Below are 15091 nucleotides of genomic sequence, written 5' to 3'. Positions count from 1 at the left end.
ATTCAACGCAACTTGTATAGATGGCGCTAAAACTAAATTTCGCACTTTAACGATTTTTTTGCGGAGTATTTTAATGAAATGATGAGAAAAATTAAACCTCTTAGACTGTAATTAAGTTTCTATAAGATATTTTCTCTTGCCTAAAGAATAACATTAAATGATCACAAAGGTTGAATCTATAAATAATTAATTAAACTTCATCGCCATCCTGCATATTATTATTATGTTAAATCGGTTTCTTCATGCTAATTAAAAATAGAGTGTTTTGTGGTAGTATCGCCAATCGCTTTCACTCAAACCGATTACTTGTATGCTATAAAAATAATATGTATATTAAACGAGAAATTTACTTTAATTTCAATAGGTAAGAGGTGTGAAATTAAAGTGATGTATTTGCTTTAAGCATTATCTTTAAATCCTTATTTAACGCAAATAATCGGTTTCAGTAAAAATGATTAAATGGAAACATCAATATCATGGAATACTACATTTTTTAAATCAACATGAATAGGTACGTTCAAAATTTTAAAAATAAACCTACAACGCGTTTTAGGTCGAATCAGTTTTTTGAACTAAGTGCGAAGCTATAAAAAAGGCTTTTGTATCTAACTTAGTTCACCCTGTATATAACACAATGTACAACATGGAATAGCAGAATTTACGTTTCCCAATGGTTCATTTTATTAAAAACAAAATCTATAAACACAAACAATAAATTATTCTCAATCTTCTTCTACGACACTAAAGAATGATGTACATATTTTAACTTAAATCATTCTAAAGAAATATGAAAGCGTTACAAAGAAATTTTATCGCTAAACATAATCATTTTGATGAAACACATGTTTAATAAATAAGTGTCATAAAAGCATAAGAAGAGCTAAACAACCATGAAAGAGAATTTGAGGTTTAAATTGTAAAATACCTCTTCTTTGTTGTATAATCAACTTAAAACCTATTTAAAATATAATTATAGTTAAACATACTTTAAAGCTTCTGGAGGCAACCTAGGGATTGGGTCTCCGAACCCACTCTGAGGTAACTGATTAGGATAAGCCTGTTCTACAGTTACCTGTGGAACTGTAATAGTAGCGTAATTCATCCTAGTTTTCAATGGTCGGACCATGGGGGTGGGCATACCAAATCTCACAGCATTGGGATTTAACCGCTCATACCCATTTGGATCTACTCAAAAAATATCATTAGCCACCTTAAATTACATTTCACCTTTATTAGCTACCTACTATTTTGTGGTTGTGAAGGGGGGGTGGAAGTAAAGAGAGGCTGGCTAAACTGAACTCCACTTGAGGTTATTTGTCCTGAGAGATTATTTTGAGGAATCGGCGTTGGAACTTGACTTGGAGTTGCTGCGGGTAGAAGGCGGGGGTTCGCGGGTAGGGGAGGGAATAATGGGGACATTCCACTGTGTCTGGGCTGCTGCCTCATGTCTGAGTAACCAATACCACCAGATCCCAGCGCAAAAGCACCTGAAATTGACTTTCTTTATATAACAAGCCACACTTAGATGATCCTAAACTACCATTTCCTAGATGCACAACTCCTAACGATCCAGAGCCCAAAAATACAGCCCCTCTGGCCGCAGGGACGTTTGCAGCTGCAGCATTCACAGGCACTGCTGGAGGGGGCGTTAGGGGTATCACTGCGGTGCCCCTGGGCATTTGGGGCACGGGATCTGAGATCTCCTGAACGGGCTTCTCCACCGAATTTGACGCAGCCACGGGAGCAATGTTAGACTTCGAATAGTCGGCATTGGCAAAAGGTAAAAATGAGTCGATTCCCAACGAATAGAGCAGAGGTGGTTCTTGAATTGAAACTGAGAAAGGATCTGAGGATGGGGTGTAGTCCAGGTCAATGTTTGAGTAGGAATATGCCGAGATCAGAGGACCTCGTTTGGTTCGTGGGGTGGTGGCGTGTGAGTGGTAGAGTAGAACAAAACAAAGCAGCAGCAATACCTGTGGGAAATAGTTGAAATAATAAAATTGGATCAGGCAAAGGCGTGAAGGTCACAAAATCGTTGTAAGAAGAATGCTAATCGTGGATAAGACAACTAAATTTATTGACTGTAGTGGTTAGGAACGGGCTAAATAAGGTAATTTCCTGATAATATGGTGAATGCAATTTGTGGGGGAAGCAATACTGATTGTCGCAGTTGAATAATGCAAATGTGCGACAAAATGATATTAAAGCTAAATCAAGACCAGAGGCTTTATATAAATAATCATGGTTGGTTACATTGCTTGCAGTTTACATTAATAATTATGTGTATTCATTAAGCAGAAAACGGTTACATAGGTTTTTGTACGCATTTCCACAAATAACTGGCAATATTTTTTCTTATATCTACGTAGGCACGGTAAGAAAATTTACATATTATTGGATTGAAATAATTAATGGTATATGAAATACTTCATTTAATTGCCTGTGTAGAACGGTTTTGATCATAGCAAGATTGTAGTGATATTCTATCTTAAGCAATCGACAATAATAAGGAATAAATATAGAATTGTCTGTGTGTATGTGTATGTGAGTTTTAATATTCTTTTAACATTTTTAGTGCTTAAATTACCAACAACGAAAATTCATAGTCCATAGAAATTACCTGTTTAACATGGTGGATTACGTAAAATTTGGCTAATTAGAGAAGAGAAAATTACTATTTTTTCTGCTGGTATTACATAAGAAGGCCAGGAAATTGGACAGTTTTTCAAGAGCCTTTAACACGTATAACAATCTACGTGATTATGAGGATTAAGCCCAATTATTTCAAGCAAAAATTAATTGGAGTTAAGCAAGCGACTTGCAGTTTCAGGGTTTTGATCAAACAATACTCTTTTCTGACTAGCAGAGAAATTGTTGTTAACCCCGTTAATATTGTTGCAAAAACTAAATAAATTCTTTCAAGGGGCAAAATTTCCATATTAATACTCCCGCAACAACTAATCCAACCTACAATCAATGACAGTGTACGTAATTATTATATTTCTAATTATAACAGGGCACACCCACAGACCTCGCTTTAAACAAATCGATTTGAAGATGGTGAATGTTGAGGCATTAGTACAGTTTTCCTCTACTTCAATAATTAGAGAAAGTACGAATTGTTTCTCGATTCACAGCTATTTGATTTACCATATAGCAAGACTTCCTAACAACCGAAATTGCACTGGTGATGGGCGTGATAAGGGGAAAGCGTGTTCATGACAGAGAGGTCCTAAAACGGTTTACCATACAGAGTGTAACATATCATCTTGGAGATATTTCACGGGGCAATACTACTCTGCAAAATAACAAGAAAATGCTGATATACCCATTGTCAAAATTGAACAATTTTTGATATACTGGGCGGGAAAACTGCACATTTCTTTGCGCATTTTGCGCTTTTCTCAGGTATGCCTTGCGTGAAATTTTTAAGTTTTCGTAAAACTGTTTCCTTTAAGACCCTTTACAATAAAATGTCAATATTGTCGGTAGTCATATACAGGGTGATATATATTTTTTTCGGTCATGTACTCTACTATTAGATCTATTAGCATTTTATATGATTTGCAGAATACTATGAATCCCTGAAACATCTCCATGAGATATATGTTAGACGCTGTATTTTTTCTGAGCTTCAACAATTTTCCCATGCGCTTCTCCAGTAAATCAAGGTTCCATTAAAAGCATCCTGATCTTCGTGGCGCAAGAAGTGTTCTAAATACTTTGAAATCTTAGATAACTAATGCCAATGCAACACTTCTCCGAAGCAAAAACCTCTTTTTAATTGTATCACCATACGTACGTATAGGCACTCGCAATTACATGATCGTATTGGACACAAAGCAAACGCCACATATAATTGCATCATGAAAAATTCATTGCAAAAATTGCCACTAGGCCAAAGAAATATGATAATACCGACAATGCGACACTGGGGCTTGTGATAATTGCATATAGGAATCAAGGTATCCACATTCCTTGAGACCAATAATTGAATATAAATAACAATACGGTCTGAATCTAATAACATAATTGAATGGGAACAGGCATTTCCCAACCTCTTCTTCATTAAAAAGTTCTTCTCACATTCGGCCCCATGGACCACCAGCGACAATGAGAATTTTTACCATCGACATTCTCCTATGGTGCTCTATGATATCGGCTTCTAATGAAATTCAGATTTATATCGCAACCTTATTTACGCTAATAAATAAGCAATGGCAATGAGAAAGGTTTTATTAATTTAATCGAATGCTTTATGGGCTGTTTACGCAAATACTACAACTGACTGTAGTCTCATTTCCTATATCGACACAAGTTTTTCTTCGGCTGTACTCATTAATTAATCGCAGATTGAAAAAGCTAAAATCAACAATTAGCACTTCATGCTAACACCCAATTGCGCCGAACTGCGTGAAATTAAACTGACGGTATGGGGATGGACGATTAAATTTCAAAACTTCCATGGTTGAAGCGGAGGTTCAATTAAGCTTGGAACCATCGGTCATATCGAAACTAAAAAGAGAGTGAAATCGGATATTGAGCTTTTAAATAGGAAATTGCACAGTAATTGCGATACTTTAAATACAAATGTGAAAAAGATTTTAATAACAGCTGCTCGGCGGTGAAACTGGAATACAAATACATTTTACTTCTAATTTGATTGATTAGCGCTGCCGCACTGCCTGACCGAAAAATGGTTCATTGGCTACACGATGAATCGCCATGGTGCTCATGAAATGCTCAAGTTACTCTTATAGCTTTTCCCAAATCTGTACAAATTGGTGGCGGAAAGATAAAGATTCAAAATGTTCTTCAAGGTCCTCTTAATGTAGGCCGAATCTTTAATGAAGGTTTTCGTTTTATCCCGACGTAGCTCTCAAAAAATTAAGCAAAATCTTCACGTAATAATTTTTCGAAATCTCCAAAACAACCAAAATATGTACATGTAACTAATTTAATCAATAACAAAACCTTTAAATATTATTCACTTCGGGATTGACTACAAAAGGTTTCCGAAATTGTCACCATTGGCTTCATTTGCATAAATTATCGCATGCCTTATCTACGACTTTGGACTTGTTCGTAGAAAAGATTTTTTTCTCGAATAATTTCTTTGGCTTTTTCTATCCGTTTATTCAGCTCTGCTACTGTGCGAATTTCAATCATAAACACCAAATTTTTCATATAACTTCACAGATAAAAATGACATAGATATAGGTCTGGTGATCTTCCGGGCCATCTTATTGATCCATTGTCACTTGCTAAAAATTCAGTTATTTAAAATGTCCCGTATTTTTTCCATATGTCCACATTTCAGTTAGTTTTGAGATTTCAAAAATACATCGCATAGAGATTTTGCTTATTCTTTTGAGGTCTATACTGTGTTAAAAGGAAAATCCTTACTTAAGATTCACCCTGTATTCTTTCCGGAGATTTATGACAATTGAAGTAGATTCCCTCAGCTGTGTGTCCTTCAAGCGATTCATGCTTAAAAGTGACTTTTGTGCGATTCTCGCGAGGTATACATAATGATAGCATTCAGCATCCAATTTCAATGCCTCCACGGCGGCCCCAAAGTAAAACAAATCAACTGTGAAGGTCTGGGTTGAACACTTGATCGTTTTCATAAAATATTCAAGGCAAAAGTATACCTCAATACTCCATGAAATTCTGAGCGTTTTGAGCTAACTATATTAAACTTTTATGCAGTTATTTATAATAGTAGCTAACCGTTGGCGGGATATTTAAGACCCAGATTTTGAGAAAATCACACAACAATAGCTGTGTCCCCTTTTACTCTCTTCTACACACCAAAAATAACACTTTTAATTCTTTACCAGTTCCGTTTCGATATCCTTCAATTTACATTCAAATGTAAATCATCAGTTTTTGCTCGGCTTGTACAACTTGCTTCAAGAGAAAATTTATTGAGAGCGCACAATAAGAGAATTAAAATGGAAGATTAATGGGGCCCGGTAAAGACGTACCGCAGAACTCAAGTTGTATGAATCTTTGGATTTTTAGGCCCTAAAAGGCCGCATTTTTAAAATTCATCCAAAAGTGTGTTTAGGAGAGTTATACTCCTTAGAAGCTATAAGCGAAAACTGAAAATTTTGGATGTTTTCTAAGTGAAGATTCAATCAATTCGTTATTTCTAAAGTAATGGCAACCAGGCTCGTTTAGTAGATATTGCTCGTAAACGTTACATATATATTTTTTTATTCTTAGATAGTGCTATTGTACAAATTTCTTGCAAAAGATACGATTTTTGTTTTGATTACAGAGTTTTTGCCCAGATTACACAGAATTCGCTATAAAACAAACCGACGAACTCCCAGTTGAAATCATATACAAATAGTCAAAATAGAAAATTAATAAAAATATCAGCTAAGGGAGAAAAATGATAACCCTGCTTGTAATTCATAACATCTCGTATATGCAAAGCTGAAGTCGCCGAAGCCTACCAAAGATATTCAATATCAACCCCAAGGTGACTAAATTATTCTACATTGACATTTTTGATTCTAGAAAAACTAACGAGTTTCCGTAGAACATTTTCTTCGTTTCTTTCCATCGGAACTAGCGAAGCGAAAATAATTATGAACAAAATGGCGAAGCAGAATGCTTATCTTTGTCATTTTTTTATTGGACTTTTTATTCATTCTTTTTCGGTATAAAAAGATAAGTGCAGACATAAATCAAGCCAAATGTTATAATTATCATAGCTGGCACAGCCTAATGTGCAAAACATGCATTTGCACAGAGTACGAACTTTAGAGGTTCGCAATTGGTCACATGCAGAGGGAGTAAAATAGCTTAGTTTAAAGCTAAAGGTATACAGAGTGTTTCATAAACATATCGACAAACTTTCACGGGATGTGAAGCTCATAAAAACAAATATTTAGATCGAATCAAGTTACGTCTGAAATCGTTTTGTGTTTAAGATACAGTGCGTTTAATTTTTCTTTTAATATTTCAAAAACGATACTATGTAAGGGTATCATATTAGAGGCGCGCTATAGCGGGGTAAATGTGAATATTCTGGAGTATGCAGTATATTTGCACCTACACCAGAAGCGTGCGGCCATTCAGTGAAATGTTTTTAATGAAAAAATGGTGCGCTACTGACTTTTAAACACCAATATTTTTTTGTTTAATATTCCACCAATTCTTAATTTTTAAAAAGCATTCTTAGCGTTATATTGCTCAAGTAACCGGTTTCAACATAAAAAATAATTTCTCGTTGCTCTGCCTACCAAAAAACTGATATACATTTCCAAGTGCGACTTTTTTTATTGTTTAGGGGAAAGTAATTAATTTTTTTTTTCAGTAGCAGTAGAGGTCACGAAGACAAACGTATAGGAAACATGCCTAATTGCAAAATAATACTTGTCTTCCAAAGAACGATTCCGTTACATTTTGAACCATTTACACTTGTAGAAACGTTGGACGACCGCACGAACGTCACTGGTGCAGGAGAGAATACTCGGCCTATTCCGGAACATACACATTTTTCTGGCCACAGCGTTTCCCTAACTTCGTGGCTTTGTCCCGAATCGTTTTTGAAATACATATTAAAAAAAATTTAATTAAATATTTTATATCTTGAAAACGAAGCGATTTAGCATCCAACTTTATTCGATTTAAATATTTATTTTTATGGGCTCTACATCACCTAAAAGTTTGTAGGTATCTCTATGAAACACCCTGTATGGGCGATTTGCGTAGGTTGATACACTGTCTAGCCCCGGCCCTGGAAATCATGGTAGATCTATATTGTATTCAAATAATTATGAAAAATTGTTGACTTTCCTATCACGTGAACATTTAAATTTTAATGGCCTGAAAACCTGATAGGCCGCCTCTACCTCCTTGTAAATATCATAAAGGTAAAAGCGGTAACGTTTAGTATTTCACTAAAATTTAAATTAGGTAAATTGTAAAATCCGAAATAACCTGAGATGATTAATTCAAACGACGCGAACTATCTCAAAAGCTCATTGATTTATTTTTATACATATAAATGAGAAAATTTTGAAAAATTACGAGAACGAGAGCACGTGATGGTAAGAAATATAGCTCCCGAAACTGGGTACTAGAAGAAATTATTAAAACAAGAATTTGGGTGAGTAATGAAGAACATGACTCTGATTTGTAATATCTATACTCAAACCTGACTGCATAGTGGAAATTCCAAATTTTAAGTGAAACTTCAATAAAAATCACCACTTGGTCCTTTGTTCACACCATCACTTTATACAAAATCACACATATTTATCAGGGATTTTTTCACACATATTCTGTATTTTTACATTACCGTTTTCATTTTCCCGGTGCTTTGACTATTAATAGTCAAAGTGTATTTGCTGTACTCTTTCTACTAACCGCTGATATCGTTAATATTGGCTTATATACCCTTCACTTTCAATGATAGCCCGATGTATACTATGCACCTGTCTCGATGTCTTTGAATGCATCATTGTCTCTGTAGGTGGTTTTTCTGACAAAATTCTCAGAGCTAATTAGATTTTTTAGGCATTAGAGAAGAGAAAAAAGAGGTAAAAATCTGAAACTGAATTTAATTGGAAAGAAGGAAAGTCAGTCGAACGTTCTCTTCTTAAGCTACGCGAGAGCTGAAACGGATTCATTGTCATCCCACATTTCCGCAGAACTTGCATTGAATTAAGTGAATGCAATGCCAGTGCATGTTTAAAAAATAGAGAAATCCTCATGGGGAATTGGGATTAGGTTGGGTTTAATGGTCGTTCCATGTGGCGGTTAAAGGTTTCAATCAGTATTGAAATAAAGGTCAAAATACACGGAACTTCTTTGTATAAGTCAGAGACAGGGACGGTCTTAGCACGTCCGACGCCGCGGGTAAAAAAGTACCTCGAAGAAAAATAGACGAGGAACATCCACCGCCCTAGGTCCTCGTTCACCCCCTCCCCCCGCTTCCCTGTAAGGTCAGCGAAGACCTATGATGCTAGAGCGGGCCTTCCTTATTTCGGTTATAGGCGATGTACCTGCTGCTATTTTATGTAAAAAAAAGTTCTGTAATCTGTGATGATACGTGTAAATACCAGACAATACTGAATGATGAAGGATCACAAGCTCTTTGTGCCGCAAACTGAACGTTACAAAAACTTGGCAATGTGCGACGTGTGCTTGTGTACACATATAACCCACTTAGATCGAACAGAAGCTGAATTCAAAGCTTTCCAGTTTTTGTTCAAAAACTTTAATATAATTACCGTAACTTTAATTAAAATTATTTATTACCAGCACACTTTTTTATAAAACGAAGGATAACTTAAATATGTATATAATGCTTTCAGCCATTATATAATTCACTACATAGTAATTATTACTCCTATCCAACCGCCGTATATTATTTATTAGTCTATTAGTCAAATATTCTTCAAAGTGGTTTCATGCACCACCCATACCTAGGCCCCCCCTCAAATTAGATCTGCAAGTCCCAAATACGAATGTACTGGTCTCCTGCTAAGACTGAGAGGCAAAATTGCGGTTTCAGGAATCGAAAGGTGCACTGCTTGTACATGAATATAGATTTCAGGTACATGTACCCCATGTATACCTACATACCGTGAATGTCAACCAGATTTACATAATCATGCTTTCCTGCAGTCCTGCACGCTCGATCTTATTTTACGAAATTTATTGCTCGAAACATACGCAGTAAATATGGATTTGAAATTTTACTGAAATGCAATAGCAGTGGATACTCTTTCAGGAAATTCTACTAGAATTCAGTTTTAGAGGCCAGGAAATAGGGGGTCGGTTTCACATTAAGGAAATCCTTATCTAACTCTCGTTTGCAGTATGTAATACCGTTTAATTGCTACTGCTGTATGAATGTTGGTAATTATAATATAATCACTGCTATATCGATAATACCTACTAATGAAACTGTATGAATGCCTAGGCCTACATAAATGTTACCTAGGTAAACGTATGCTTTGTTAAGATAATTGTTTACGTTCACCATCTCCCAACATTATGATTAGTCATAAACCTAATAGGCAAGAGATTTATCTTAAATAACATTTTGTATCAGATCACTTGCTAGCAGATATACCATAATGGGCGTGCTTGATGATAACCTTTCTGCATCAATGTACCAATAAGTTCTTCGAAGAAAAAGACAAAAAGGGTGTGAAATTTATTCTTCACTCGTTCACAGAACGACCTAAATATTTATAAATCACTATCCCTTTTATCTTTTACCCGATTTGCTAATTAACTTATTACAAGCATGTTTTTTGAGATTAAAGGTACACGATTCAATCATGGAGCTTTCATTGCCATATTCAAGAATCTGTCCATAATTAATTAAGATAGATTATATGAAGCGATTATATGAAATTTATGGCACAAAGTTGCAGTATAATATGGGTAACTAACTTGTGCTTAGTAAATTGTAATAAAAAAGTTATTGTTAGTATTCTTACAACTTGCAACTTTCTTGACAGAATGGTGGCAAAATATTTTGTCTATACACAATGATTCAATAAAAGGTAATACAGGAATTCTTGCTCGTGGCAGTCTTAAAAGTGACGCAGTAGTGATTGCGGAATAAAAGTCGGATATTTTCTCAAATTAAAAGCCTGTACTTAGTTAAAAAAAAAACACACACAAAGAAGAAATTATTGTATTATCCGGTATTCAGTCAGAAAACAAAGAGACAACTGCGAGCGCAAGAGTACTTAATCAAGCAGAGAATGTAAATAACCTAGTAGTATTGGATTTATGCTAGTCATGTAAATTCAGTATTTTTAGAGAACAAAGATAGTAAAAAAAACGGGATAATAGAACTTTGCCTTAATTCTTGAAACTATGGTGGAAGTAAGATTTAGTAGTAAATAAGCTTTTCCTAAAATAATATTTTGACGCCTGTAAGGCACTGAAACTGATTGCTACTATTCACTTGAATATGGCTTTCATTTCACCTTGTTGGAAATATTCTCATATTTATTAGATTAATTTAAAAATGAATAATTCAAATCTTGAATAGGAAAATTAGACAGTGAGGTTAAGAAACCTAGGGAGACCATTGTTGTCAATTCAACGTTACATTACTGAAATTCAGGATAGGTTAATAAAGATAAGTACAACATACTGAACGTGCTGGACAATGAATTACAAAACGAAATTCAAAATAAATTTCTAAAATTAAAATTTCCACTTGCCTGGTCCCCTTATTCTCATAAAAAATGCCAATATCATAAATCACGGTAAATAATTTTACACGTGCGAATTCCAAAGCAATGAAGCTCCCATTCGCACATTTCACATTTTTTTTACCTCAAGTACGTTGGATTGAATGGGGACTGCGCAGTATTAAGTTTTTGGACATGTGTGAAACTGATCAACAAATAAAACGTTGCTAAAAAGTTAACCGTAAAATTTATATACAAATTGAGCAGTGGAAACCAGCCTAAATGGAGAAATTGGGCAGGTAATAGCAATGAAATTTTCATTCGTTTTATTCAATCAAAACCACAATAATTTAAGGAGCCCTTATAATGTAAACATGAAAATAAGGACCCAGAAAGACTTTAAATCCAAAGAATTGCTCACTTGCAACACCGTCTTATCTTAAATGTCCCAAATTTCAGCCACAACGCGGCAACGTTGCAAGACTTAAGAAATTTTAAAACTGAATGTGAACTGAAGCAGTGTTGTTTATATCACCATATTTATTGAGAATTTTCCAATTAGATCAAATATCCGTAATAATTTTTAGTTTTCAGTTCAATTAAGCCACTAAGTGGTATCAGAAAAGTGTCGTAGAACCATAGGTTACCTCATCCAAATTCAGTTTTATTAACAATAAACAAAAAGCAACGTGAGAGCTGCATGCTCAAGGTCATAGATTGACCAGGATACAGAAAGAAAGGAGCATTCCTATTTGAGACTCAAATTGCAGCTAGTTATAACCGTACCTTAAGCTCAGACTGTGATATAGAATTTTATGGTATTGTCATTAAATCAAAGAAACAATATGTCAGGCAAATATGACACGTAAGTAGCAACACTTCATAGCCTGAAGAAAAACTTCAAAATGTATTGCATATAGGATGAAATATCATCATGAAGAAAGTTCTGATAATGATGAGGATATAGGTCTGAATATTACAGACTTGGGACCCATTGATTATCCACAAGGAGAGCACAGACTACAGCATGCCTATTGTCTGTGGTTCTCTAAAAGACCCTCTCAAGTTCAAGGTAGGCTTGGGAAATAATGTTCATTATCACAACAAAAAAAGCAATAAGGACAGTTAGTTACTTAAGCAGCTGAAAAACAATTTTTAGACTCCCAAAATTATAGTCAAGCCTTACGACTGATTGGGCAAGTGGGCACTGTGGAACAGTGGTGGGCCCTTTACTCTCATATAATAAGGCTAAGTGACATACCTGCCCACAGGGATTTGCAGCTGTTTAAAAAAGGCATAAAACCCATGTGGGAGGATCCATCAAATAAAAAAGGTGGAAAATGGGTTAGTTCAATTTGTTTAGAGTAAGAATTGAAGCATGAGGAGTATGAGGAAATTTGTCTTATTATTTACATCATTTTTGGACCAATATTACTCAGGTGTTGGACTTTATGTGTTTTGCCAGAAGCTCTTAAATTCTGCATTTAGGATATTTTACCATTCCTCAACTTAAAATGCATTGTGTAAACACTGCACCCAAAAAATTGGATTGCTACACCTTGAGCAAATATATGTTTTATTGTGTTTGATTGTATTAAAAAAATGTAAAAAAACTACTTATTTTCAAAATTGATTTTTTTTTAATGTCTTAAAAACATGTTCATTTTAATTTAGGTCATAAGGTTAAAAAAAGAACATGCCTGCCGAGCATGGGAAAACCTATGCATGGCGATGTTAGGAGAACAATTTATGGTAAAACTAAAAGCCCCTTTAACCCAAATCATACAGGCGGTATTAATTGTAGGCAGGGAATGAGATATGTGGGGTGGTTGTCTCTACAAGATTTCAAGAATACCTTCTCAGTGTTTGGCATCGGACATCCTCAGACCAACCGATGATAGCGCGAATTAGAGACGCCTTGAAGAGACTCTTAAATATACCCCCCAGCGTGATAATGGAGTATAAAGTGCACAGTGATTGCCTCAAATATGGGTACAATTCTTTATATCCCTTTGAGTAATTCTGCAATTAAATTATTTTAGGGCAGCAAAACACATGCAGAATACTTTGTTGAAAAGTTGACTTCGGTATTCAGTGCAGTCGTTCAGAGCCCAATCTTGAAGGAGATTTGAAACCTAGAATGTGACAATTAAATTTTAAAGTATTGATTTCAGATTGATGTTTCAAATATATTTGTTACAAAAACGATAATTATAATATACTATTTGCATTTACCCTCCAAAACATCCTGAACGTGAAATATGGTATTTCACGGGTTTCCAATCGTGTTACCAACGCGATTACGGAAAAATCGAACAATAATTATTTTCTCGGTCAATGCCGGGACAAAATTATGGCGATCAACACATAAAATATCTGCAACAAGCTGTTTCGATCCTCGTAAGAGTCGATTAACTTTACTATATCTTGCTACCATAAATCTCAATTCTGGCTAAAGCATAGCTAACGAAATGGGGAATATATTAGTGTTTACAAGAAAAATAAATTTTGAAAATGAAAAAAATGGAGTGTTCCTGGAGTTGGCGATGCATAAATTTTGCTTTTAGGTACGAATGTCATAACCATAAAACATGGCTGGAAATACACTATTAAGTTTTTGATTGGGCTACCTTGTATAGTCATTATAGGTACATATTGTCTAAGTACTTGTTTCAAAGGTAATTACTCAACATATTATCATTAAGTACGCGCATCGGAAACCACATTAATTTATTTGTATCACTTTATAAACTTGCAAATAAAATATAGTCATTAGCTTCGTTAGGTAATAATAAAATGGCAAAAATAATCGCACTTGTACCAGTTTTATACTTATTTATATTGTTGTACTACATGTATTCTTTGAAAAAATTGGTGGCAATTAGAAAGAATATTGACGTAGAAAAGTTAGTGATACACCTTACAAAATTTACTCATTTACAAAATTTCACAGCAGAAAAGGCAAAGAATTATTTACAACAGGCAACATACGCGAGGTATTTGTTCTTCACTTTATGGACTTTTGTAAGTAATTTAGTGAAAATCAAAACTGACTTAAAGACCATACGAGATCCACCAGGATAAGACTCTACGTCAGCACTGTAAAATCTACATAATATTTAAATCATAATTTGTAGAAATTAAAATATTCTCGGACATTGTTTGAAAATAAAATATACATTTTCAGATTCTTCAATGTATGTTCCTGACAGTGGGGATTGTCGACGAAGTTTTGAAGCTAATAAACTTCTCTACTATTCAGAGCTATACAGAGAAAATCAGACATTTTTTATTCTCATCACTGGTATTTCCCAATTCGTTATTAGTCATCTCAGTTTTCTGGAGCATATGGTTTGTTGATAGGGAACTCATTTTTCCCAGAGTTATAGGTACTCTAAGCCCCACCCTTTCCTTATTTGTACTGATGTCAGTTTTGCAGATGAGTTTTATCCACAGTGGTTAAACCACACTCTCCACACTTTCATAATCATTCCTTTAATGATAGAAGTAGTGGCGCGATTCAGAAATACCAAAGTGAGGACTTCTAGAAGGAAAATTGCTACTGTGTTGATAGCTTTTTGTTCTATTTACCAGACCTTGTAAATACTTTTTATTATCTTTGTAAAATGGGGTTAAAAATGTAAAAAAATTATATTTCAGGTTCCTAACAGTGTATATGCTATATGGCGTTTGGTTGTACCCTATATATAAGGTTTTGACATGGATTCAGCGAGTGGGTTTCTCTCTGGTGCAACTATTTTTAGGTCTAGTGTACCAGCAGATCGGGTTGTTCTTATTAGAAGGTCAAGAAAGAAGTAAAACTAAAACCAAATGATTATAAGAATATAAGTAAAAATATTTTAAGAACAAGCGCATTTTTCCTTGGCATCCCAAGTAGTTATTCAATT

The 15091-nt window shown here is 34.7% G+C and overlaps 3 protein-coding genes across 6 annotated transcripts; 2 read left to right on the top strand and 1 right to left on the bottom strand.

The window, feature by feature from the left end:
* Positions 1 to 657: 657 nt before the first annotated feature.
* LOC136343952 (proline-rich protein 36-like) lies at positions 658 to 8602 on the bottom strand. 2 transcript variants are annotated; one of them, XM_066290972.1, is made up of 4 exons: positions 8321 to 8589; positions 1541 to 1973; positions 1245 to 1487; positions 658 to 1185 (listed from the first exon to the last, which is right to left on the bottom strand). In XM_066290972.1, the coding sequence occupies exons 1-4, from the start codon at positions 8327 to 8329 to the stop codon at positions 977 to 979; spliced, it is 894 nt and encodes a 297-aa protein (XP_066147069.1). In that variant the 5' UTR covers positions 8330 to 8589; the 3' UTR covers positions 658 to 976. The 2 variants fall into 2 exon arrangements, with proteins under 2 accessions (XP_066147069.1, XP_066147070.1); XM_066290973.1 differs by having other exon boundaries at positions 1027 to 1185; positions 1241 to 1487; positions 8321 to 8602.
* A 2754-nt stretch (positions 8603 to 11356) lies between these two features.
* On the top strand, positions 11357 to 13394 carry eIF4EHP (eukaryotic translation initiation factor 4E homologous protein). 3 transcript variants are annotated; one of them, XM_066290975.1, is made up of 7 exons: positions 11357 to 11482; positions 11539 to 12048; positions 12104 to 12255; positions 12325 to 12527; positions 12858 to 12935; positions 12988 to 13175; positions 13231 to 13394. In XM_066290975.1, the coding sequence occupies exons 2-7, from the start codon at positions 11999 to 12001 to the stop codon at positions 13313 to 13315; spliced, it is 756 nt and encodes a 251-aa protein (XP_066147072.1). In that variant the 5' UTR covers positions 11357 to 11482; positions 11539 to 11998; the 3' UTR covers positions 13316 to 13394. The 3 variants fall into 3 exon arrangements, with proteins under 3 accessions (XP_066147072.1, XP_066147074.1, XP_066147073.1); XM_066290977.1 differs by having other exon boundaries at positions 11367 to 11482; positions 13226 to 13394; XM_066290976.1 differs by having other exon boundaries at positions 11368 to 11482; positions 12343 to 12527.
* Positions 13395 to 13890: 496 nt separating this feature from the next.
* LOC136343953 (androgen-dependent TFPI-regulating protein-like) lies at positions 13891 to 15053 on the top strand. The gene is made up of 4 exons (XM_066290974.1): positions 13891 to 14207; positions 14371 to 14572; positions 14623 to 14782; positions 14844 to 15053. The coding sequence occupies exons 1-4, from the start codon at positions 13980 to 13982 to the stop codon at positions 15016 to 15018; spliced, it is 765 nt and encodes a 254-aa protein (XP_066147071.1). The 5' UTR covers positions 13891 to 13979; the 3' UTR covers positions 15019 to 15053.
* The last annotated feature ends 38 nt before the right edge of the window (positions 15054 to 15091 follow it).

This window comes from Euwallacea fornicatus, chromosome 16, assembly GCF_040115645.1.
Source record: "Euwallacea fornicatus isolate EFF26 chromosome 16, ASM4011564v1, whole genome shotgun sequence".
NCBI lineage: Eukaryota > Metazoa > Arthropoda > Insecta > Coleoptera > Curculionidae > Euwallacea > Euwallacea fornicatus.
The sequence above is the reverse complement of the archived record's forward strand: the minus strand, read 5'-3'. Positions and strand labels throughout refer to the sequence as shown.